Source organism: Rattus rattus, chromosome 15 (genome assembly GCF_011064425.1).
Source record: "Rattus rattus isolate New Zealand chromosome 15, Rrattus_CSIRO_v1, whole genome shotgun sequence".
In the NCBI taxonomy this organism is placed as follows: Eukaryota; Metazoa; Chordata; class Mammalia; order Rodentia; family Muridae; genus Rattus; species Rattus rattus.
This window is the reverse complement of record NC_046168.1, coordinates 33,585,952-33,609,106: the sequence shown is the minus strand read 5'-3', so window position 1 is coordinate 33,609,106 and position 23,155 is coordinate 33,585,952. Positions and strand designations below refer to the sequence as shown.

The 23,155-nt window shown below is 43.3% G+C and overlaps 2 protein-coding genes across 2 annotated transcripts in view; both read left to right on the top strand.

Moving 5' to 3' along the window:
* Positions 1 to 23,155, top strand: part of Greb1l (GREB1 like retinoic acid receptor coactivator) — a 238,693-nt gene that overhangs the window by 192,214 nt on the left and 23,324 nt on the right. The window contains exons 16-20 of the mRNA XM_032885701.1: positions 5,264 to 5,444; positions 6,523 to 6,715; positions 13,132 to 13,262; positions 15,947 to 16,286; positions 22,684 to 22,799. Coding sequence (XP_032741592.1) covers positions 5,264 to 5,444; positions 6,523 to 6,715; positions 13,132 to 13,262; positions 15,947 to 16,286; positions 22,684 to 22,799 — 961 coding nt within the window. The remainder of the gene's footprint in view (positions 1 to 5,263; positions 5,445 to 6,522; positions 6,716 to 13,131; positions 13,263 to 15,946; positions 16,287 to 22,683; positions 22,800 to 23,155) is intronic.
* On the top strand, positions 19,704 to 20,646 carry LOC116884559 (SAP domain-containing ribonucleoprotein-like). Its single transcript, XM_032885700.1, has one exon. It carries the CDS (start codon positions 19,719 to 19,721, stop codon positions 20,349 to 20,351), a length of 633 nt encoding a protein of 210 aa, XP_032741591.1. The 5' UTR covers positions 19,704 to 19,718; the 3' UTR covers positions 20,352 to 20,646.

Genomic DNA, 23,155 nt, shown 5'->3' with positions numbered 1-23,155 from the left:
CAGGGTTTGGGGGTTGGGGAGGCATGGAACTTCATGAATGCTAGTCAGGAGCTCTATCCCGAGCTATATTCCCAGCCTGACTTTCATCTCGTTAGGAATTAGTTTTTGATAGTTTGTTTTCATAGCGAAGCTTTGCAGAAATCTGTCTGATCCACATAGAAGGTGAAAGGCTAAATGGAAAGTTTTGTTTTGTTTTGTTGTCCTTTGTTTACTTGATATCTTTTGAGAGGTAAGGAATAAAAATTAGATATTAAAAAAAGAGAAAATTGTTGCTGAAAAACAATCAAGAGAAAGGATGTGTGCCAGAATGTATTATTTTCTCCAAATAGCAGAGTGCAGCATTGGCACAGTCCTAGCTCTTCTGAATTCCTGGGCATCTGAGAGGCATACGATCATTAACGTCTCGAACTGATACCGGCCACATATTCTGATGGCAGTGCTTGGTCTGTGGTACCTGTAGACACCTAGCATATGTCCCTGGCTCCATTTTCCTTCTAGCTCCACATGGTAAACACTTTGCCTGAGAGTAATAATTTTTTTCTCTTCTTCCACAAAGAGGACCCTAACTTAATATTCAAGCTTTCCTTCAACACATCTGGATTCCGCATTTTCCAGTACAGAAAAGTGGAGACACAAATCCCTGTGATGCAGCCTCTAGGTACCTTCAGATGTCTAAGATTCCTCACTCAAGATGTTTAGAGTTGGTCTTTAAGGTACCACCCATGTCTGCTCCCAGAGAGATGGATATCATTTAGAAAAGACAGAGGTTCCTCGCTACTGCCCTTCTAGAACTTTTGAGTGGAAACTTGTCTCGAAAGAATTCTGACACCTCCTAAGTTCCCATTAATGCCGAAACAAGGTGCTTTATTTAGGCAGCTCCTTGGACCTCTATAAGCATCCCAAGTGGTCCTCACACTTCTATAGGAATCCTGGGTGGGTCCTGCTCTTTACTTTTATTGTGGACTTAGTAAACTATGATAGACTTGGTCATGATTTTTTGGAAATGAAATTTTATTTAACCCAACGTCTAGAACTTCAACAAGTTCTTTAAACTTTACTGACAGTGAACAGGGACAGGGGACCCCGGCAAAGGTGACTTATCTCAACAGCAGCTAATAATTTGGGATTTACGAACATTTCACCCCCATCACCCTTATTTATTTATTTAGAATATGCCTCATTAAATACACTGCCCTCATTAGCATATTAAAGATCCACCTGACACCAGGTGCAAAAACCTCCATTACAGATGGTACCGTTGTCACCACTGGTGGTTGCCCTACAATTGAACTCAGGACTTCTGTAACAGCTTAAACTGTTAAGTCAGACCCCAATAAACTGACTTTTCTCAGAGCAGCCTTTTGTGATCACTTACGAACATTTCCAGCTTCTAAGCATCTGTTTATTTTGGAAGACAAAACATGAGAGCTAAAGCAGGAACTAGTGACAGTGTTTCTGTTTACGAGATCAAAGAGCTAAGTACAGAAGGATTTGGCTTAAAAACAATTTACAAACCTAGCACCTACTTGTTCACAGAATAGCAGGTTGCATTAGCTTTCCATATGTGTTTATGACATGTACTCTGATCACGTGTACTCCGTACTGCCTCTCCCCGTCACAGGCCTCTGCCTCATCCCAAACATCCTTCTGCTTCCATGTCTCATTTTTTATTATTTACATATTTAAAAAATAATTAAAATGATGAATGTGTACAAAATTGAATATAAACATATACAGACCCACCAAGCTACAAGTAATATAGATAATACAATCACACCTCAAAAAATAAATAATTCAAGCAATTTTTTAAAGACAGGGTCTCTCTTCGTAGCCCTGACTTGATATGTATACCAGGCTGGACTCAAACTCATGGGGAGATCTGCCTTCCTCTACCTTCCCTTAGTGGGAATTAAAGGCATATGCCTATCTAAATTAATTCAAACTTTGTAAAAAAATTATTATTGATTCAATATATAAGAATATGCTGTAGCTGTCTTCAGACACACCAGAAGTGAGCCACCATGTGGTTACTGGAAATTGAACTCAGGACCTCTGGAAGAGCAGTTGGTTCTTTTAACCACTGAGCCATCCCTCCAGCCCTAGCTCAGACGTTTTAAACACAGTTTTCCTTCTGTACATTCACAGTGTAATGTAATTTTTAGTTAGGGAAAACCATGGAGAACAGCAGACAAAAGTTCATACAAACAAATAAATTCACCAAATCACATGTTGTATTGGTGACGTAGCAGCACAGCAAAAGAATTAGTTCAGATGACTTGCTAAGGTTTACTTATTTATGAATATGGGTGTTTTGTCTGCATGTACATCTGCACACCAAAGAAGGCAGTAGATTCATATAGGACTACAGTTACAGATGGTCGCAAGCCTCCATGTGTGTGCTGGGAATTGATCTTAGGACCTCTGGAAAAACACCCAGTGCTCTTAGCTGCTGGGCCATCTCTCCAGCCCTCGTTCAGATAAATGTTGATTCTCAAAGTCTACCTTCTTAAGAACAAAATGGCTACAGATGAATGTTGAATTGTAATTAGTACATTTGTGGTTGGGTGTCAGTCCTGCTGTTTCCCTAGCTCCCAGATTGGTTTGTTGGTTGTTTGGGTTTTGAATTTGTCCTGAAATTAGCTTCTTATATGCAGAAAGCTTTAAGCCTTTTACTGAAGAAAGTGTCCAGAAGCCCAGATCTGGGTGCTGGTGTCCTCACTGCTACTTCAGTGTCATTCATCTTAGACACACAGGTAGACATCCAGGAAGTGTAAGTGTGTGTGTCAATCCATACATGCATATCTATCCTCTCTGCTTCTCCTATACATTTAAATAATGAGTTCATACTGAGACCCCCAATTCCAAAAGCATTCCAGAATTCATCCTGTCCTTTCCCTTCTCCTTGTGTGTTACCTTCCCTGCCTCACAGGAAGAAATCACACTCACCGGGTGCACTTTCTCTTGGACCGTTGACTTCATTATATCCCATGTCTCTGTGAGAAATGCTTTGGTGACTAAAGGTTTTGTCCTCAAATGTATACTTTGCAGCCAATGGTGGTGTGCTTCATTTAATGTCTTCACCTTTGCAGGTCTGCTTCCTTGAATGAGAGTTCATTTGTCACCATTCTGACTCCCTGAGGGTTGGCTTTCTATATTCGCTGCTCTCTGAGGCTCTAGATTACATCCATGTATCTAGATACATACATACATCTAGATACATCCATGTATTAGAGATGTGTTCAGAAAAGTGTGCATCCCCCTACTATTCTTCCTACCTACTTTGCACTCATACACCTGTAGTTATAGAACCATCTTTTTAGTTTGGTTTAGTTCAGAGCTTTTCTGTGTGTGTTTGTGGATTTTGTAGAGACATGTTGTTTTCTCTGCCTACTTCTTTCTTACTGTTCTAAGATGTTTTTTGTACAGTTCCATTTTGTTGTGGATGTAACTCGCATTTCCCCTTCGATTACTGGTGTTGAACATGTGTCGCTTTCTTACAAAGATGCTGTAGCTGCTGCTGTTTGTTTGCTAGAGACTCATTTTCAGGTGGCCTGACTCTTTTCCCCTTTTCAGACAAGAATAAGCTCTTGGAACCCCTCTTCTGCTGCCTTCCTGTACTCTCACAGGACCTGCTTCCATTATGACAGTGTCTCCTCCATGCCACTAGGGCCTTTGTCTCTCTCCTCCCTGTATGTTCAGACCTGGCATACCTCTGATGACTACCTGACAAAAAGTCAATGACCAGTAATAGTTACTGAGTGCTGATTGAGTACCACGGGTCATCTACCTCAAAAGACTTCATAATGCCAACCTATTGCTTAGTGTCCTTTGGAAACAGTAACAATAAAACGTGACTACTTTCAGGTAAAATGGAAAATAATCTCCAAGAAAAGTCTCCTTGGGAGCAAGAGGAATGGCCCAGAGGTTAAGAACATTGGCTGCTCTTACTAAAGACCCCAGGATTCAATCCCCACAACCCATATTGTGGCTCAAGTTCTAAGAGAGCGAGTGCCTCCTGTTGTCTCCATAGGCACAGCACTCACATGCATGCAGCCACATACAGGTCCGCATGCATATAAATAAAAGTCAAACTAGAAAACAAATTTAGGACTCATGCCCTTAATCCCACCCCTCAGCAAGCAAAGGCAGACAGACTTCTGTGAGGTCCAGGCCAACTGGGGTTACCCTGTCTCAAAATAAAAAATCTTGAATTAAGATTAGTTTTATGTTTTCCTTTTCCGGTATGATGAACTTTCATAAAATAAAACATTTTCCACTTTTGCTTCCTATTCCACTTAAGGCTGTTATTGTAGTTTGTAGATGCTAACTGCGTGTGGTTGTCAGCTGGTTGGTGTCATTTTGTTAAAAGGGTAAAATTAAATCCGTATAACTCATAACTTCATTTCACAGAACGCTGGGTTGTGACCAACGGCTTCACACACCTGGATGTTTGTATGTCAAACTTACGTATACACAGAGCCACAAACATGCTAAAGTCATACAATTTCTAATTTCCTGAGAATACAGTAATCATGGGTAATTCTGTTTGTTTTATTAATTAGAAAATAAATCTAACATTCACTGAAGGCCTCCCATGCTCTATGTATGTGTGCCCCTGTATAAAAATGTTTTCCATAGAATCTAGCAATGCAATTCAGTGGGAAAGTGCTTGCCTGGCATATGTAAAGCCGTGGACTTGTGTTTTCCTTTTCTATGCTAAATTTAGAAAAATAAGGTTTTTATGTTATATTAACTTATTCAATATCTGCAAACCAAAGCTGGTTTTTTCCTAGCAGCCTAAGGTAGACATTAGCACTTTACCTACAAAAAGGACCCAAATAAAATGGGTCTTAAGCTTTCCACAGTCTTTACTCCAAGAATCAGAGCATTCTTTGGGTCTGTTCTGTAAGCTGGGTGTGGTGGTGTAGGTCTCTGATCTTCATTGTCTAATCGTGGAAGGCAGTGTAGGCCCCTGAAACCCTGTCGCAAAACCCAAAGCAGCAGAAATGTATTTCTTGTTCTTTAGATCAGGCCAAAGACATGGGATGGAATGTTCAAAAGAAAGGGAAATCTGGCATTTTCTCCTCTAAACTCAGCAGAATATGAGAAAGAATAAAAGATTTTCTCTCTAAACCTCTGTGTGCCCAGTATTGGTCAAAACACTGAGCGCGTGTGTGCGTGCGCGCGTGTGTGTGTGTGTATGTGTGTGTGTGTGTTTTGTACACAAAATGTGTAAAAAGAGAAACTTTTTTCTTCTTGGCAGGTGTCCTTGTAGACCTGGGTCTGGAGGAAAATGGGACGGCTCATCAGAGAGCAGAGAAATATGTTGTTCGCCTGGACAATGAGATTCAAAGCAAGTTTGAAGTTTTCATGAGGAGGGTGAAGCAGAACCCATACACACTGTTCGTGCTGGTTCATGACAACTCCCATGTGGAGCTAACGAGGTGATTGCTTCAGTGGGAGCAGATCCCTTATTTCTTCCACAGCGGTAACTGTTACCTAAGGAAATCCTTTAGGTCATGGTGTAAAGGCGCTGATACCCTCGCATTCAGTGTCTTCCCATTGGCAACTTATTCCCAACCATTCCTTGCCCCTGAAACTCTTCTGCCCAATTTATGTCGATTTTCATTTTTGTCGTTATTAATTTATTTTATGCATGTACATTCATGTAGCACTTATGCACACATAGGTGTGAGAGGACACCTCACCTGTAGGAATTAGTTCTGTCTTCTACCATGTTAGTTCCTGGGACCACACACACACACACACACACACACACACACACACACACACACACGTGGTTTTGACCTTGCATGATAGCCTAGCATACTCACACTAAACATAACTGAAAACTTTAGTGGTGTGATTTTCTGGGCTAAGGGGGAAGGGAAGGCCTCCTCTCATCCCTGTTCCCATCCCTCCTCACATGCTGAGGCGGGAAGGAGGCGACTGTGGGTGCAGGTCTTTGCAGGACTGGAAGCTTTCACAGTAAAATAATCCAACTCGGCACAGATGAGCTGCTTTGAGCTGCATGAGTGAGTTCACACTCAGTAGCTTAGGATCAGATTGAAAAGCCAGGAAGGGAAGAGCCCCCAACTTCTGTCTGGAAGGGGTAGTATAAAAATAAGAATATAAATAAGAATAATGTTTTTGTCTTTCAAATCATATGTTTTATGAGACAAGATTTTATTATATAGCCCAAGGTAGCCTTGAACTCTTTTTTTTTTTTCTTTTTTTTCGGAGCTGGGGACCGAACCCAAGGCCTTGCGCTTGATAGGCAAGGGCTCTACCACTGAGCCAAATCCCCAGTCCCAGCCTTGAACTCTTAATCTTGCCTGCCTCAGCTTCTCATGTGCTTCCTGATTACAGGTGTTGTACCACCACACCCAACTCCAGATCACATTCTGATTGTATCTGCCCCTCTCAAATAAAATAAGTACGGTGTTATCCCCACGCTGCCCTGCGTCTGTATCCAGTCAGCTGGGTGAAGGAGCACTGACATAACTTTTACTGTTTCTACAGTGTGATCTCAGGCTCTCTGTCACATGGTGAGCCAACCCACGGATTAGCTGATCGGGTTATTAATTGCAGAGAAGTTCTAGAAGCTTTCAACCTCCTGGTGCTCCAGGTGAGCTCCTTCCCATACACACTACAAACCCAGCAGTCTCGAATCAGCTCCAGCAATGAGGTCCACTGGATACAACTGGACACCACGGTGAGTCTTCTACCTGCAGCCATTTGCAGTTCCCCGGGAGGCAGAACCGGGAACTAAACATGGCCATGGCTTGGTAAAACACAGCTAAAACACGTGCTAAGACATCTCACCAACATCCTTCATGAGATCATAGTTTTTTGAAATGGGATCTTACTCTTTTGCCCTTTCTGGCCCTAACCACCTCACCCCATTCTCCCGAGTGCTGATAATTGCAATTATTATGGCACTGACACCTGGGAAATGGTAAACGACAGAAAGCTTATTGGGCAGCTAGTCTTTAGGAACGTATGCATGGTGTAGATAAGGACCTAACTGTACTATATAGATTCTAATGTCCAGATGTAGGAGTTTCCCTATACCCCAGGGAGACCACAAGTTCAGGGTCAGCCTGGGTTGTGTACAGAGTGTTGCCCTATTTCCAAACAAATGAGCAAGTGATGTCATACCAGAGCATCATTGATGCCCTGAATTATCTGTGTGACTTTAAATGATTAATTTCAAAGTGCTAGGGTGCTGGCCCATCCATAGAGCCCCCCTGCACAGCAAGTCTGAGGCTCTCAATTCAGTTTTTACACTGAAGAAGAAAAAAGTGACTCATTTTACCCAAGGCCTGGATGCCTTGTTTGCTTGGGTAGACTAAGAGTATGACCTGTGTCCATGATAGTTAGCCTCCCCTTCATACAAGTGGAGTTTCTGTTTTGGTGGGTTCTTCATCTTCTGGTTGAAACAGGACTGGCACCGTCAGTAGGACCGTGTGCTGGGGGTAGTCTTCTCAATAGTGTGTATATCAGATTTTTTTTTCCAGAGCTGAGGACCGAACCCAGGGCCTTGCACTTGCTAGGCAAGTGCTCTACCACTGAGCCAAATCCTCAACCCCTCAGATGGTTCTTTCTGGTTTAGTTCTAGCCCCTAATATCTAACAATATATTCTACAGCCTATAAGCTGTATGGTACCTATATTATCATAGAAATGTTTCATAAAAATGATAGACCTTAGCTATTGTATTGTGGATCTCTTGTGTAAAGATATTAAATGCTTTGGGTACTGAAAAATAAGTGTGTTTAAGTCAGAAAGTGCAGACATGTCATTTCACACTGCTAGAAGGCTGGGACCGTGAGCCTTCAGCAGTACCCTCAGTGTGAAAACACTAGCCCTGTGTCCACATCACACCAAGACTACGCCAAGTTGTGGCTTTACTGTAGTTTTGGTGCCAACCACATCCAACACTGACTGTGGAGCCCTGCCACCATCCTTCCCCTGCCAAATACAGGCTGAGCCTGCGGCCTCACTGTATGCAAAGTGGGATTGCCGGTTGAACAGATACAAAGGAAAAGTATCTTGAACCTAGTGATACTGTGTGGTCTGAGATTCTGCAGTCTCACCGGAGGTAGCTTTGCCAAGGGCTGGAAGTCAGCACATTGAAGACTTCTGACTTGTGACCTCATTGCAGCACACAGAAAACAGCACGCAGTTTTGCAGCTGTCTACCGAGTATTGAACAGAGTGCACACAGACAATGGAATATTGTTCCACAAAAGCTTGAATGCAACTCTGCCATTTGCATTGGATGAGGCAAGAAAACATTGTATAGAGTAAAATTATCAGGCACAGAAAATCAAACACTGTGCTCTCACTTATACCTGGGAGCTGGAAAGAACACCTTAAAGAGATAGAGGGTAGAGTCGTGGTTAGCAGGAACTAAACATATAGAGGTTGGGAAGGGCACAGAGAGGATGACTAATAGGTACACAGTGCAGTTAGACAAGAGGAAGAACTTCCCCTGTTCTGTAGTGCAATGAGAGAGCTAGGAATGAAAATAATTAATTGACTATTTCAAAACACCTAAGAAAATATTGTGTTCTCAACACAAAGAGATGTAGGTCTGAAGCGATAACTGTGCCACGAACTGTCATATTATCAGAATACATTATATACATGTACTGAAATACCACAAATATGTACCTGAATGCCCCAAGTATGTATAATTACTGTATGTTGCAGTAAAAAAATAAAAAAGCAGTGGAACCGGCTCCCACACGTACCCAGGTGGTCGCTAGTTCTGGCTCCAACAGGCTATTGGAACTAGTGCTAATTCATCTCTGGTCAGTCTCTCTCCCGGCAGCTCTCTGCTAGAACTCTCTGGTTCCAGCTACTCAGTAAAATCAGGGCTCTAGAAGTCCAGCAGTAGCTGGCCTATCATGGCTCCCTGCCGTGGACTCTGCCCGCACTGCCAGCAACCACCCCCTGGTGGTTAAAATATAAACTCCCAACTCAACAAACTCAAAAATCAGATTTATATGTTAAATTCTCAATCCACAATACATCCACACAATAAACTTACAACCAATTGATAAGAATGTAAACTGCCCACCTAGATGAGATAAATTTACCTACAGGAATCCATCCCAGCTACCTTGGCAACTCAAGACCACCCGGATCTGGGTCATCCTTCCCTGTCTCCATCTTGATTCTTCCTTTCTTCCCCTTCTCTCCTGCCTAGCAAAAGCTTTAGCCCTGACTTATTTTTTTTACTGTCCAATCATGATGTTGACCTAACTTGTCTGCCTTCACCTGCATAATGACATCAGCCTACAACTAACTCTATGTCAATTAAAGGTAAAAATATTTTTTTTTTTTTTTTTTTTTTTTTTTTTTTTGAGCTTGGGACCGAACCCAGGGCCTTGCGCTTGCTAGGCAAGCGCTCTCCCCCTGAGCTAAATCCCCAACCCTCAGGTAAAAATATTTTTAAAACATAATTTTTACTCTAACAAAACAGTTCTCCAGTATGTCTCTTTGCTATGATGTTTGGCCGCAGGGGAACTCACCCCCATGATGGAGAGAAAGGCTTGTTTCTCCTGCCCTGTTATTCTTTTTTTTTTTTTCTTTTTTTTTTTTTAAAGATTTAGTTTTTTTTTTATATGAGTACACTGTCGCTGTCTTCAGACACACCAGAAGAGGGCATCGGATCTCATTACAGATGGTTGCGAGCCACCATGTAGTTGCTGGGAATTGAACTCAGGACCTCTGGAAGAGCAGTCAGTGCTCTTAACCACTGAGCCATCTCTCCAGCCCCTGCCCTATTATTCTTTTTTGTGATAAGAAATAGGTTTTATGTGATTCTCCTTGAGTCATCCCTGTGGTTACAGTGAATCCTTTAGGTCTAATGGTGGCATTGGGCTCATGTTTTAAAAGGAGTAGTTAGTGATCTCAGTGATTGATGCCCTGACTTGTGATTCTGGGAGTTTGTTAAAGACACCGCAGAGAGGGAGTTGTTATACTTTAGGAATAAAAGGTTAAAAGAATCAGGCTTTGGAGATGCTCAAGAGGTAACATTGCTTGCTTGCAGCACAGGCCTGACAACCTAACTTTGAGCCCTGGAACCCACAGAAAGGTAAAAGGAGAAACACAGTTGTTTTTTAACCTCCACCTGGCAGTGGAGTTGTGCACTAACGATACCCCATGCACAACTGAATCACAGATCAGTAAGACCACTTTTAAAATGTAAGTTTTAAAAGATTATCTTTATAGTCAGACATGACAAGCACATGCTATTATCCCAACTACTTGGGGAGCTAAGGCAGGAGGATTACTTGAGCCCTGACTCCACCTTAAAAAAATAATTTGCTATTGTTATTGTTGTTGTTGTTTGAGGCAGACTTTTTCTGTATAGTTCTGACTGTCCTGGAAATTTGTTCTGTAAGCCAGGTTAGCTTTGAACTCAGAAATCTGCCTGTTTTTGCCTCCCAAGTGCTGGAAGTAAAGGCATGAGTCACTGTATGGATAATAATAATAATAATAACAATAACAACAACAATAATAATAATAATAAGAAGAAGAAGAAGAAGAAGAAGAAGAAGAAGAAGAAGTCATCCCTAAGAAACTGAGGTCAACAGAGAGAAAGGAAAATGCACCCCATCACACTCAGCCCATCCAGCAACATGTAGAAATCCTCACAGTCCACTTCCTTTGGCTATTCAAACATGGGAAGAGAAATTGGAATATAACAAAATTCTTGAATTAAAAAACCATTGTCAGCACTTGTAGGCCTGTGTCCACCTTTCATAGGACTTCCAAAGGGCTAACAGCTGCAAGAAAGCACAAAGCACATATAGGGCTTGAGCACAGGTGACTTGGTACTGAGTACTACCCCTGTGTGCTGAGCTGCTGCATCAGCCCTGAGATTCTGTTCTCCCAAACAAAGCAGCCCCTGGGTTGAGAAAGAGACAGCACAACACAGCCCTTCTGCATCACTATGCGTGCAGCCCAGACAAAGATGGAAGATGAAATGGGCAGCATTCTTTTCTCCCAAAGTGAGCAGTGAAAAACACAAGTCCACCAAAAAAGAAAAGAGCTAGTCCTTTGCAGCTGATGTCAGTCAATCTATGCCAGACTTCTGAGGTCCAAGAGATCTTCTAGTCCTTGGACAAAGAATGCTTTCAAGAAAGACCCTGTGCCAGCAGCCAGGCTTGTCTTGTTTGAAGGAGAGTGCTAAAAATTAAAAACTTCCCATCAATAGTTCCTTATAGTTTTTCAAAGATTTGTATAATTTCTATTTCTGTATATGTGTGTGTGTGTGCATGTTAGTATGTACAAATACATGCAGGTGCACACGGAGACCAGAAGAGGGCACCAGAAACCCTAGAGCTTCAGTTACAGGCAGTTGTGAACCACCAGATGGGTGTTAGGAACTGAACTGGGGTTCTGAGCCACAAGCACACTTTTTCTCCCCTCCCCCGACCCCCAAACTCAGGACCAAACCCAGGGCCTTGCGTTTGCTAGGCAAGCACTCTACCACTGAACTAAATCACCAACCCCGCCACAAGCACTCTTAACCACCAGCCATCTCACTAGCTACCCCTATGTTTATTTTATAGACTTCACAAATCACAAATTTGCATAAGATAGGTTATTTAAAGGCTCTGGGGTTGGAAATACAGTTAAGCTGGTGGAATGCTTGCATGCACGAAGCCCTAGGTTTGATTCCCATCACTACATAGAGCCAAACATGGTGGCACAAACCTGTGGTGACAGCATTTGTCAGAAACTCAGAATCATCTTCAGCTACCTATCAAGTTCAAGGCCAGCCTGAGCTACACAAGATTCTGTCTCAAAAAGAAAAGTCCAGTATGACAGCCACTGCTAAGGAGTGATGCATAAATTTCTGACATGCATTTCCAGGGTCACTAACTTTATCCCTAGCCCATTCTTACTCCTAATCTGCTTCCTCTAATTTATTTCTATGTTATTATAACTTTAGTATCAGCCTTGTTTTCTTTATAAAATAAACAAGAGAATGCTTAAAGAAAAATTAAATTCATAATAAATAAAAATGTGAAAATAAAATGCACAGGCATAAGGAAAAAATGAAGGTGCACTCCTTTAATCACAGCTCTCAGGAGGCAGAGGCAGGTGGATCTCTGCAGCCTGGTCTACAGAGTGAGTTCCAGGACGGAGAGCCCAGTCTCAAAACAAAACAAAACAAAAAAAACAAGCAAACAAAAATAGCAAAAACTTAACATTCTGGGCCTTCTTAGTTGAAAGTCAGCTGCATGTCCCATGTCCCAGGATCCTCTGGGGCATCCTTGTGTCACATCCCAAAAAAATAATTACTTCCACAGCGGCAACTGAGTCAGTAAGAAGGGTGAGCATTGGTGCTGTGTGTTCTGTCTAATGAGGTAGAATGTTCATAGTGCATTGTATTTTTATTCTCCATTCGAAGACTAATTTTTATTTGTAAAGGGGATTACCACAATTAAATAACACCAAAACTCCTTGTACTAGCTGGTTTTGTGTGTCAACTTGACATAAGCTGGAGTTATCACAGAGAAAGGAGCCTCAGTTGAGGAAAGTCCTCCATGAGGCCCAGCTGTAAGGCATTTTCTCAACAGTGATCAAGGGGGGACAACCCAGCCCATTGTGGGTGGTGCCATCCCTGGGCTGGTGATCCTGGGTTCTATAAGAGAGCAAGCTGAGCAAGCCAGGGGAAGCAAGCCAGTAAGAAACATCCCTCCATGGCCTCTGCATCAGCTCCTGCTTCCTGACCTGCTGGAGTTCCAGTCCTGACTTCCTTTGGTGATGAACAGCAACGTGGAAGTGTAAGCTGAATAAACCCTTCCTCGCCAACTTGCTTCTTGGTCCTGATGTCTGTGCAGGAATAGGAACCCTGACTAAGACACTCCTAGTGTTTAAGGTTTTTAGTTTCTTCCCAAGTGCTCTGGATACATGAGAAAGGAGAACTACTTCTAGCCAAAAAAGAAGGTGTCTGCCCTGTGGAGACAAACCCAGGTGTAGTTTCCTAAGGAAAACGTCAACATGCCACTAACCGTACTAAGTTCCGCAGGAATGCGATGTCGATGTCAAGTTCCACAACTGTTCCCTTACCTCCCACCAAACCCTGCTCTGCTGTTTTCAATTAGGAGGACGTGGGCTGCGAGAAGCTGTACTTTGGCTTGAATGAGTACAGCAAGTCTCTGCAGTGGGGAATCACCAGCCCCCTCCTGAGATGCGATGAGACCTTTGAAAAGATGGTGAGCACCCTCTTGGAGAGGTAAGGAAGGCTGCCCTTGGCTTTAACTATATGCCAAAAACAGTCGAATGTCTGTCTGGCCATGTCACATTGCCTTTGGTGGTGCTTGTGCAAGTGATATGGAAAGGACAAATAAAAACAGCTTTCTCAAGATGGCCTTCTACTATTCTGGCTTTCGGATGATCATACAAGGCAAACAAGGGCAGGCTGCCCTAAAGTAGGAACCAGTACCATTTTTCATACCCCAGATTGTCTCCTAGGTAGCTTCAGTGTGCTGAAGGTCACTACCCTGACCTCTAGCCAGTCTCCTGGCATTATACCTCAGGCTTTGTACCTCTTCACCTGCTCACTGTGGGCAAGTATCCTTAGACAGTTCCCTACAAGATAAACATTGGAAGCCGTGGCTACATATAGAACATAGTTAAGGAACAAAACCCATTTAAACATGGTCTATCCTCGGGACCCATCCTGTAGTCCTGACCTTCAGGGCTGAGAGTCTGATTTCTTCTATTCTAGAGATAATTCTCTCTAACATGTCAGCCTTCCCTTATTCCTCAGTTCCAGGAATGTTCTGTCTTTGTTTTCTCAGAGCCTGATTCCTAGACTCAAAAGGTTAACATCCCTCCCACCCTGTATGTGACCATCTCAGATGGGCAGTGAGGTAAACTAGACCTCCTGGTAGCTCTAGATTCCCAAGACTGAACCCAGTTGGGCAGAGTCAGCTCTTTACCAGCCTGCCCTATCATCCTGAAAATGTTTTAAGAAAAGAGAAAAAAAATAAAGACAAGTGGATATGCCCAGTCCAGCAAGATAGCACTGTGTCAGGGAAGGGAGCGGGTTCAGAGTGGAGCCCGCACTCACAGCATTGGTCGTCAGCAACAGACAGCACCCGTGTCGTTAACTGTCATGTGGTCCTTCCTAAGACACCATTTTACTTTCCTACCCAGTTCCTTCCCCTGCTTAGAACTTGCCTTTCAACCCAGTGCCTCAAGAGTGCATGGCTTGTGTTTTAAAAGATGGTTCCATCAACTTCCACTAGATTTTGTAATACAAAACCACAACTATAGTTTAATGCAAACAGATGGGGGAAATTTCACCATTAAGTCGTAATTTTGTCAAAGTGTGGATTGTAAATGTTTGTACTTTGAATTTAATCTCTGTTCTAACTTTGGCTTAAAAAAAAAAAAAAGAAAGAAAAACCATTGCCAGTAAAGTAACCCTAAGCTTTAAATATAGCTCATCTGTGGTTTCTTCCAGCTTTCTGCCCAAGCTATTAATATCTATGACTTATTGAATGTCTGACAGCACTAGCCCAGGACTGGCCCAACCGTGGCTTTCTCTGCACTTCTCAGCCTAGCAAAGCCTGCAGTACTAGAAGACATGACAGAGACCTGAATCAGTGCAGCCCAATCAGCCTCCAGTCAGTGATCGAGAGCAAGTAGCTGAATTTCTCTCAGTCCCCACACTGGTCCCATGAAAGGTGGAGAGGCCAGAGTACTGGCCACCTTTGGTACACTCCCTCAAAGCTGTGGTGCTCATTCAATGGCTCTAACTGGTATTTGACTCTGGGCTTTTCCAAGCAAGCTTGCGAACATTTTGAGGAGAATTAGAAGTAGAGAAGAGGTGCCCACCTTGCTGCTGAGCAGCTCATGAGCTACCAACTAGTGGCCAAGAAGAAAGGGGCCAGACTGACTCCTCAGGGTTTTGCCACTCTCAGCACCTCAGTCAGCCAAAGCTTGCACAGCCCTGCCTTCCAGTGCCTACTTTCTCAGGCACCCAGTGAGGCCTATTCTCTTTAGTCATTAAGTCTCCCTTCCAGAGGAAGAGCACCAAAATGACACATCTATTTGCTACCTAGCCTGAACAGCCAGCATGATCAATGTGACTGTCACCTGGCAGTCTAGGGAGGGGAGAACAGTAATGCCCAGATTCTCAGGCTCTCTTAATCCAATCGTCTCTGGTAATAAAAGGTTCACCACTAGGGGATGCTCTTTCTCTAGCTAGCTCTAATTTCCCCTGCACCAACTCACTTTTTTGGGTTTTGTTGTTGTTGTTTGTCTGTTTGTTTAAAATAGCATCCCATTAAACTGGGATCTGCACATTATGTAGCCCAGACTGAGGTAAACTTCTCAATCCTCCTGCCTCGGGCTTACCCAAGCTAGAGAGTTACAGGCACTCTCTAACACTACCTTTTTTTTCTTTCTTTTTTAATGTCTGATCCACCAAGAATAATGACAGCAGTGTCTCAGTTTCCTTTACTGTAGTCACATATCAGAGAGCAGAACTGGCAGTGCTTCTGCAGCAGCATGAGGGATTTGTGACTTGTTCACAATTAACCTGTACCAACCCGTGTGACTCAGTATTTAATGAGCATCTGAATTGCTGGTTCAACTGTTCAACTGTGGGGCTTGCTTCTGTGGTCTGGCAGTTCTAGCTTCCTGGTCTAGCTTCCTGGTCCCGGTGCTGGCCCACAAGGTACTTTAAGAAGGTAGAATGACTAGGCCAGCCCCCAAACTCTAATTTACTTTGCCTATCCCAATAGGTCGTGCATGCATTACAGGTGGAGTCACTTCTAGTAATGTGGGATCCAATGTTATTCTGCACAGTAGCCCCTTCCTGCTGTTTTCCACCTGCATTTTACTGCGCATGCCTCGCCGTTCCTGCAGGCCGTCTGCTGAGCGCTAACTCCCCGTGTTCTGTCACAGGTACCCCCGTCTGCATAGCATGGTGGTCCGATGCTATCTTCTCATCCAGCAGTACTCAGAGGCCTTGATGGCTCTCACCACCATGGCGTCACTCCGAGACCACAGCACACCGGAAACGCTCAGCATTGTGGACGACCTTATCACCTCCCCAGGAAAGAACAAGAGTGGAAGGGGACACATGCTCGTCATCAGAGTGCCTTCCCTGCAGCTGGCCATGCTGGCCAAGGAGCGGCTGCAGGAGGTGCGAGACAAGCTGGGTCTGCAGTATCGATTCGAGATCATCCTGGGGAGCCCTACCTCTGAACTGACTGTTGCTACTCACTTTGTGACGCGATTAAAGGTTAGCAAAGGGCAGGTGAACCGTTTGTTCTGTCTCCTCACCCCAGGACTCTTGGATAGCGGGATCACCCAGATGATTGAGTTGAATAAGTTTTGCACGTGTGTGACTATAACCTCCCTGACCAGGCTTTTCTTAGTTGACACCAGTTTCTAAAGATCACATCCCCTTTCCTAAGCATTTGCAGTTGGGCTCCGTGCTCTCTAAGCACGGGTGCAAAAAAATGAGATGACCTAGTTAACCCCGTGGTTCTCCAGCTTGCTGGCACACTGCCCACTGTCCACTGCCGTGTGTTTTTCTCAACCTCTTGGATCACTGATTCCTTTCTGCGCATCTAGCCAGTGTGTCAGCTGGAGGCTGCACAGTAGGTAAAGTATTCCCCCTTCATCCTAGCACTCGTCTAGAGCAACTTCCTGCTCCCTCCTATGTGGATTCCCAGTTTGCTTCTTTGTAGATTCGCTTTGACTCTAGGCACCCAGGATGACTGCAGTGGGGGGACCTAGTGCATGATCCAGCCAGCCCCTTGCTGGCTCTGTGTAGCCAGGGACTGACTGCCCATTCCCTACACCTCCTGTCAGGCATGAACCAATTATCCTAAGTCCTTGCCTTATGCCTGGCCCAGGGCTGAAGAGAAAACACGTGCTCTGAGGGGTTTGGTTTCCACCTTGCTGCAGTTTCTTCTCTGCAAAATACAATATTTGAACCATGTGATTTCCTCAAGCTCTAACTTGGAGACTTTTTTTTAAAAGATGTATTTATTTGTTTTAGGTATATGAGTACACTGTCACTCTCTTCAGATACCAGAAGAGGGCATTGGATCCCACTATAGATGGTTGTGAGCCATTGTGTGGTTGCTGGGAATTGAACTCAGGACCTCTGGAAGAGCAGTCAGTGCTCTTAACCTCTGAGCTATCTTTCCAGCCCTAACTTGGAGATTTTTATTTACTATTTATAAATAACTTTTCAAATGTTAGGTTTTTCTGTTGTATTATCTAACCTAAACTGAATAGCCCAAAATACTTGATAAGCAACTAGAACAATAAAGTTATCCCCAAACCGAAACTCATATTCAGTACCAGTTATAACAATTCTGTTTCAGAAATATGTTCACAGCTTATGGGCAGAGACTGGATTTTCTGATCGGACCTGCAGCTTTTCACCAGAGAGGAACCAAATGTGTAGAGGAGGGAGCCAAGTGCGTCTACTTAGCATGCGACTGGCTCTTGGCATTGCCTCAGCGCAATGGCCGTTTGTCATTGGTGATTTCCTTGCTTTGGGAGGGTCATGGGGAGAGAATGAAGCTTGAGTAGCTATCTTTCTATTAGAGCTGGTTGAGAAATGCAGACACTTGTGGTCTTGATGTCATTGAGGCAGCTTCTGTTGTCTAAAAACCAGTTGTGACAAGTAATTGGGTGGCCTGTCTATCAACCTAGACTTCCTTGTGAGTAGATGGTCATTACGTTTTTAGTGATGAAGAAAAATAAAATTATGGTCAAAGGCCACATTGTAGAAAATTCCTATGGTGAATAACAGTGCCCTGAAGCCCTCCTGATAGTGGGTCACTGAGACATGGGCTTGAGGCCATCTAAAGACACTAAGGAACTAGAAACAATAGCTATGCAGCTATGCACTTAGCAACACTCTAGAGAACCCACAGCACTGCTGAGCTAAGCTAGGACTGCAGGGTGTTCCTTGGGTTGGCCCTGATTCTCAGTATCTAGCTCCTGACAGTCTTGGGTCACTTGTTTAGAAAGTCAGTATATGCTGGTAGTGGCACATGTCTTTAATCCCAGCACTTGGGAGACAGAGGCAGGCAGATCTCTGAGTTCAAGGCCAGCCTGGTCTACAGAGTGAGTTCCAGGACAGCCAGGGCTACACAGAGAGACCCTGTCTTTAAAAAGAAGAAGAAGAAGAAGGAGGAGGAGGAGGATGAGGAGGAGGAGGAGGAGGAGGAGGAGGAGGAGGAAGAGAGAAAGAAGGAAAGAAGGAAGGAAGGAAGAGAGGAAGGAAGAAAAAAGAAAAAGGAAAGGAAAGGAAAAGAAGATCATTATATTTCAGTGAGTTGTAAACACCTGTCCCTCTGGGCCACTGTTTACAAAACACAATGAAGCTGTCCATCACTCACCTCTGAGTGCCAGGATCATTGGCGATGCTCAGGGAAGGAAGCACTGGGCTGTGTGTGCACCCTGGGTAACTGTTATCTGAGGGTGTGCCTTATGTGAAGGACTTCCTAGTGATTATTTCCCAAGGCAGTGAAAGCCACTTCATTTATCTGAGTACCAGCTGCATAAAGTCCCAGATTCTCAAAACCTCCGTTTCCCCTCATTCTCTCCGTTCTTGTACTGTGGGAGGGTGAAAATATACACTCCTACTGGAATGCTCACACCTAAACAGGACTGCCTCTCTACAGGTACCTCCTGGCTTACCCGTCCCTTTCAAGCTCCTAGATGCTTTCTCCACTCAGAAGGTGTGGGGTATCGTTTATCTTCAGTCTTGCTCCCATTATATGACCTCATACATTATGGTTAATTGGTCAGAGATGACAAATATTAAAATTTAACCTTGGACAGATTACACTTTTAGCCTTAAATAAGTCAGTTTGCCCAACATGCATATGAAACTTTTGTACAGTTGCCTGTTGGTAGTGAACCCAGTATTGAGCCAAAACTAACTTGTCTTTTGTGTTGGCTTAAGTGCCTTGGAAAAAAATAACTCTAAGGCCACAGTAGATCCATGGAAGTCACTATCATTCATCACAAGGAGCATGATGGGAAAGCATGGCACAGCAGGTTGACTGGTTGCTATTGGTCAAAAGTAAAAGCGAGATGTATTCCACACTCAGTGGAAAACCTCCTCCAGTGGTAAGACATTTATCAGTTATCCCTGCCTCTTTACCCTTGGTGGAATCATAATTTAATGGTGGATTCCAGAATCTAAAATACTTTTAGGAGAATTCCCATTGTTGGGAAGAACATAAACACAGTGTGAAGACCATTGAGTAAAACCACTCCCGTTCTAGGATTGTTTGCTCTGAGCTGGGCAGTTCATTCCCCTTGAGTGCAGGGGGACGGGAGTGATGTCTGTCTGAAGAAGGCGTTTGCTTGGAGGCAGGGTCTCAAGTAGCTGAGGCTGACCCTAAATGAGCACGACCTTGAAACCTAGTCTTCCTCCTCTTCATCCTCATGAGTACCACGATAACAGGTATATGCTACCATGCCAGGGCCCCACAGTGTGTGTGTGTGTGTGTGTGTGTGTGATGCGGATATGGTGTCAACAGAAGTCAGAAGAGGAAGCTGAGCCCCCTGGAGTTGGAGTTACGGGCTTGTGAATGGCCTGACATGGGTTTGGGGAACTGAACTCCACTCCTGTGTTCTTTAACTGCTGGGCCTTCATTCCAACCTGAGAGTGTATTTTAAAAAATATTTCTAGAGCAAGATGGCGACCAGGATGGTGGAGCGCCACAAGCTGAAGCTTGCTGAACTAAAGCAAGAATGTCTTGCTTGTGGTTTAGAGACCAAGGGAATAAAACAAGAGCTTATCAATAGGCTTCAGGCATATCTTGAAGAACAGGCTGAAGAAGAAGCAAATGAAGAAGATGTACTGGGAGATGAAACTGAGGAAGAAGAAGCAAAGCCTGTAGATCTGCCTGTTAAAGAGGAAGAACCTCCCGAAAAAGTTGTTGATATGGCATCAGAAAAGAAGGTGGTAAAAATTACATCTGGAATACCTCAAACCGAGAGAATACAGAAGAGGGCTGACCGTTTCAATGTGCCTGTAAGCTTGGAGAGTAAGAAGGCTGCTCGCGCAGCTAGGTTTGGAATTTCTTCAGTTCCAACAAAAGGTTTATCATCTGACACAAAACCTATGGTTAACTTGGATAAACTAAAGGAAAGAGCACAGAGATTTGGTTTGAATGTCTCTTCCATCTCTAGAAGGTCTGAGGATGATGAGAAGCTGAAGAAATGGAAGGAGAGATTTGGAATTGTGACAAGTTCAGCTGGAACTGGAACCACAGAGGATACAGAGGCAAAGAAAAGAAAAAGAGCAGAGTGTTTTGGGATTGCATAATGAAAAGTTCATGCTTTCTGCCCGCCCCATAGTGGTTTCCATTTCTCAGATTATCTTGGTTTTATATATACAGACATACACACACACACACACACACACACACACACACACACACACACACACACACACTTCCCTACCTATCTGCCTACATACAGAGTCATGTGACTCACAGTGAGGAAGCATGTACATTTGGTACATCCTTGAATTCGGTAGCAGCTTTATTTAACTGTTCTTCTGCATTTAAGATTGTTGTGGTTTTTGTTTTTAATTATTTTTGCTTATTAATAAAAGAGGAGGGGTTGGGGATTTAGCTCAGTAGTAGAGCGCTTGCCTAGCAAGCGCAAGGCCCTGGGTTCGGTCCCCAGCTCCGAAAAAAAAAAGAAAAAAGAAAAAAAATAAAAGAGGAAGAGAAGAAAAAATATTTCTAGGTTGGTTTTCTTTTTTTAATTAAAGTTCCATATAAAATATTTGACTGTTTGCCCCTCCCCCGACTCTTCCCAGACCATCCCACCTTCCTACCTACCCAACTTTATGTTCTTTCTTCCTTCCTTCCTTTCTTCCTTCCTTCCTTCCTTTCTTTCTCTTTTCAAACAAAACCCAAAAAATTGAAAAGCAGAACAGAGAAGCAAAAGACCAATAGGACAAAAAACTCTGTGAAAGGGGTGGGTCCTGTTTTTTTGTCAGCCAACTATTCCTGGGCATGGAACTGATCTGGAGCGAGGTTAACTGAACTCAGGGATCCACTTGTCTCTGCCTGTTGAGTGCTAGGATTTAAGGGGTGTGCCAACACACCCTCAACAACAGCTTACTTCTTAGTTCTTGTTTGCTAAAGCATCAGAAGTTCCAGTTAAGCCCTGCTAGAAAATTGACATAAAGCCTACTTACATTCTATACATGTAATAAAGAATAATCTTTGAAACTTACCTAAATTTGTCTATTTTTCTTCTGTTCTAAACTGGAAACACTTGGGTGCTGAGAATGTAACTTAGCTTTTGGGGTGCCTGGCACATGTGATGTTCTCTATTTGATCCCAGCACTGCAGAAAACCAGTTGTGGTGATGCACAACTGATGCCCTTGGGAGGCGAAGGCAGGAGACTTACATGTCCAGGTTCATCCTCAACTACACATCAAGTTTAAGGCTAGCCCTGTGCATGCAAGACCTCGTCTCAGGCAAAACCAAAACAAACAATTACAGATCCTTCATCCTTGAACAACTTTCAAAAGTGGGTTTTCCTCGTGCATTATTAGTCATACCAAGACTAATGTTCAAGTTATTAAAGGGTCTTCATGGATAAGTAAGTGTTTGTGGCAGTAGGTGAAGAATGGGTGCTGTATGGTACTTGGTGAAAACAGGAGCAGTTGGTATCCCTCTTCAAGTAAGAGCAGTTGGGTTTGCTTCTGGCCCAGCCTGGTCAGTCTTACAGACTTTGGAGGCCTCATGCTTGTCAGGTTCAGTGGGGAATTGAGCACATATAGTTTTGTGTCTAGGCAAGTTCTACCACTTAGTTACATCTGCTACTCTTCCTTTACCTTTTATTTTGATACATGTCTCATTAAGTTACCCACAGGGTGGCCTTGAACGTGGAAGATTCTCCCTCAGCCTCTTGAGTAACTAGGATTATGCACCTCTAGGATGGTTATTTTTAACGTCAATAAAGGGAGAAAGAAAAAAACTAACCACTAGAATTGGGGCTAGCCTCATTATTTGCCTGATTAAAATGTTTTAGATGAGTTTAAGGGTCTTTCTCAAGTCCCTAACAACTGAAACTGGCCTTTCTTATCACCTAATCCTGAGAGTTTGTTCAAGCCAGCAAGTGTAGCCAGTTTTACATCACCAGTAGGAAGCTCTGGTGTGTTTTTCTGGTTTGTGGGGCTAATGCATGAGACATACCAATACCTTTCTATGCTATTGAGATGGAAACTGAAGTCCATGCTCTCATAGAAATGTTTTGTGTATGCCTTGAAGGTAGCAAATGCAGAGGTGGGTATGGTGCACAAGCCTGTAATTCAGCATTTAGGAGATGGAGACAACAAAGTCATCCTCAGCTACAGAAGGGATTTGAGGTTAGCCTGGGCTACATGAACCCCATCTCAAAGATTAAAACCCTATCACAAGAATTAAAAACAAGCATTCCAATAATTTACACACTTAATAAAGGTCATTAGGTTGCTTTGTGTGTCTGAAGCCTGTATCCAAAAATGTATGTATGTGTATGTATATGTATATATATACACATATGTATATATATGTATATATGTATACACACACACACACACACATACAAATTTGAATGAGGACTTTTAATGAATTCTTCTGTATCTCTTCTATAGACCTGGAGAGGAAACGATCAGGAAGAGTGGATACCTCGGACATACCAAGATTTGGAAGGTCTGCCCTGCATAGTGATATTAACTGGCAAAGACCCTCTTGGAGAAACTTTTCCCAGGTAAGATGTGAGTCTGCAGCTCCATGGTTCCAAGGTTGAACTGATGCTTGATTGTTGAACCATTTTCTGTTATCTGGCAGTAATCGTCTCATGCAGGGACAAAAAGAAATAGAGCCTCGTTCATTTTCTTTCAGATTTCCAGTACTACCAGTTCTGGAATGGGACTGAGCCACAGAGGAAAAGTGGTTTTACCTCAGAGCAAAGCAGCCAGAGAGGCTGAAGAGGAAAGGCAAGAGAGATAGACAGATGATAGATAGGTATTCAAATACATATACATATACATATATATGCTAGATGGATAGACAGATGACAGATAGATGATAGATAGATAGATAGATAGATAGATAGATAGATAG

Excerpts from the sequence above, each read along its gene's own strand:
- LOC116884559 (XM_032885700.1), top strand. The coding sequence starts at position 19,719 with ATGGCGACCAGGATGGTGGAGCGCCACAAGCTGAAGCTTGCTGAACTA.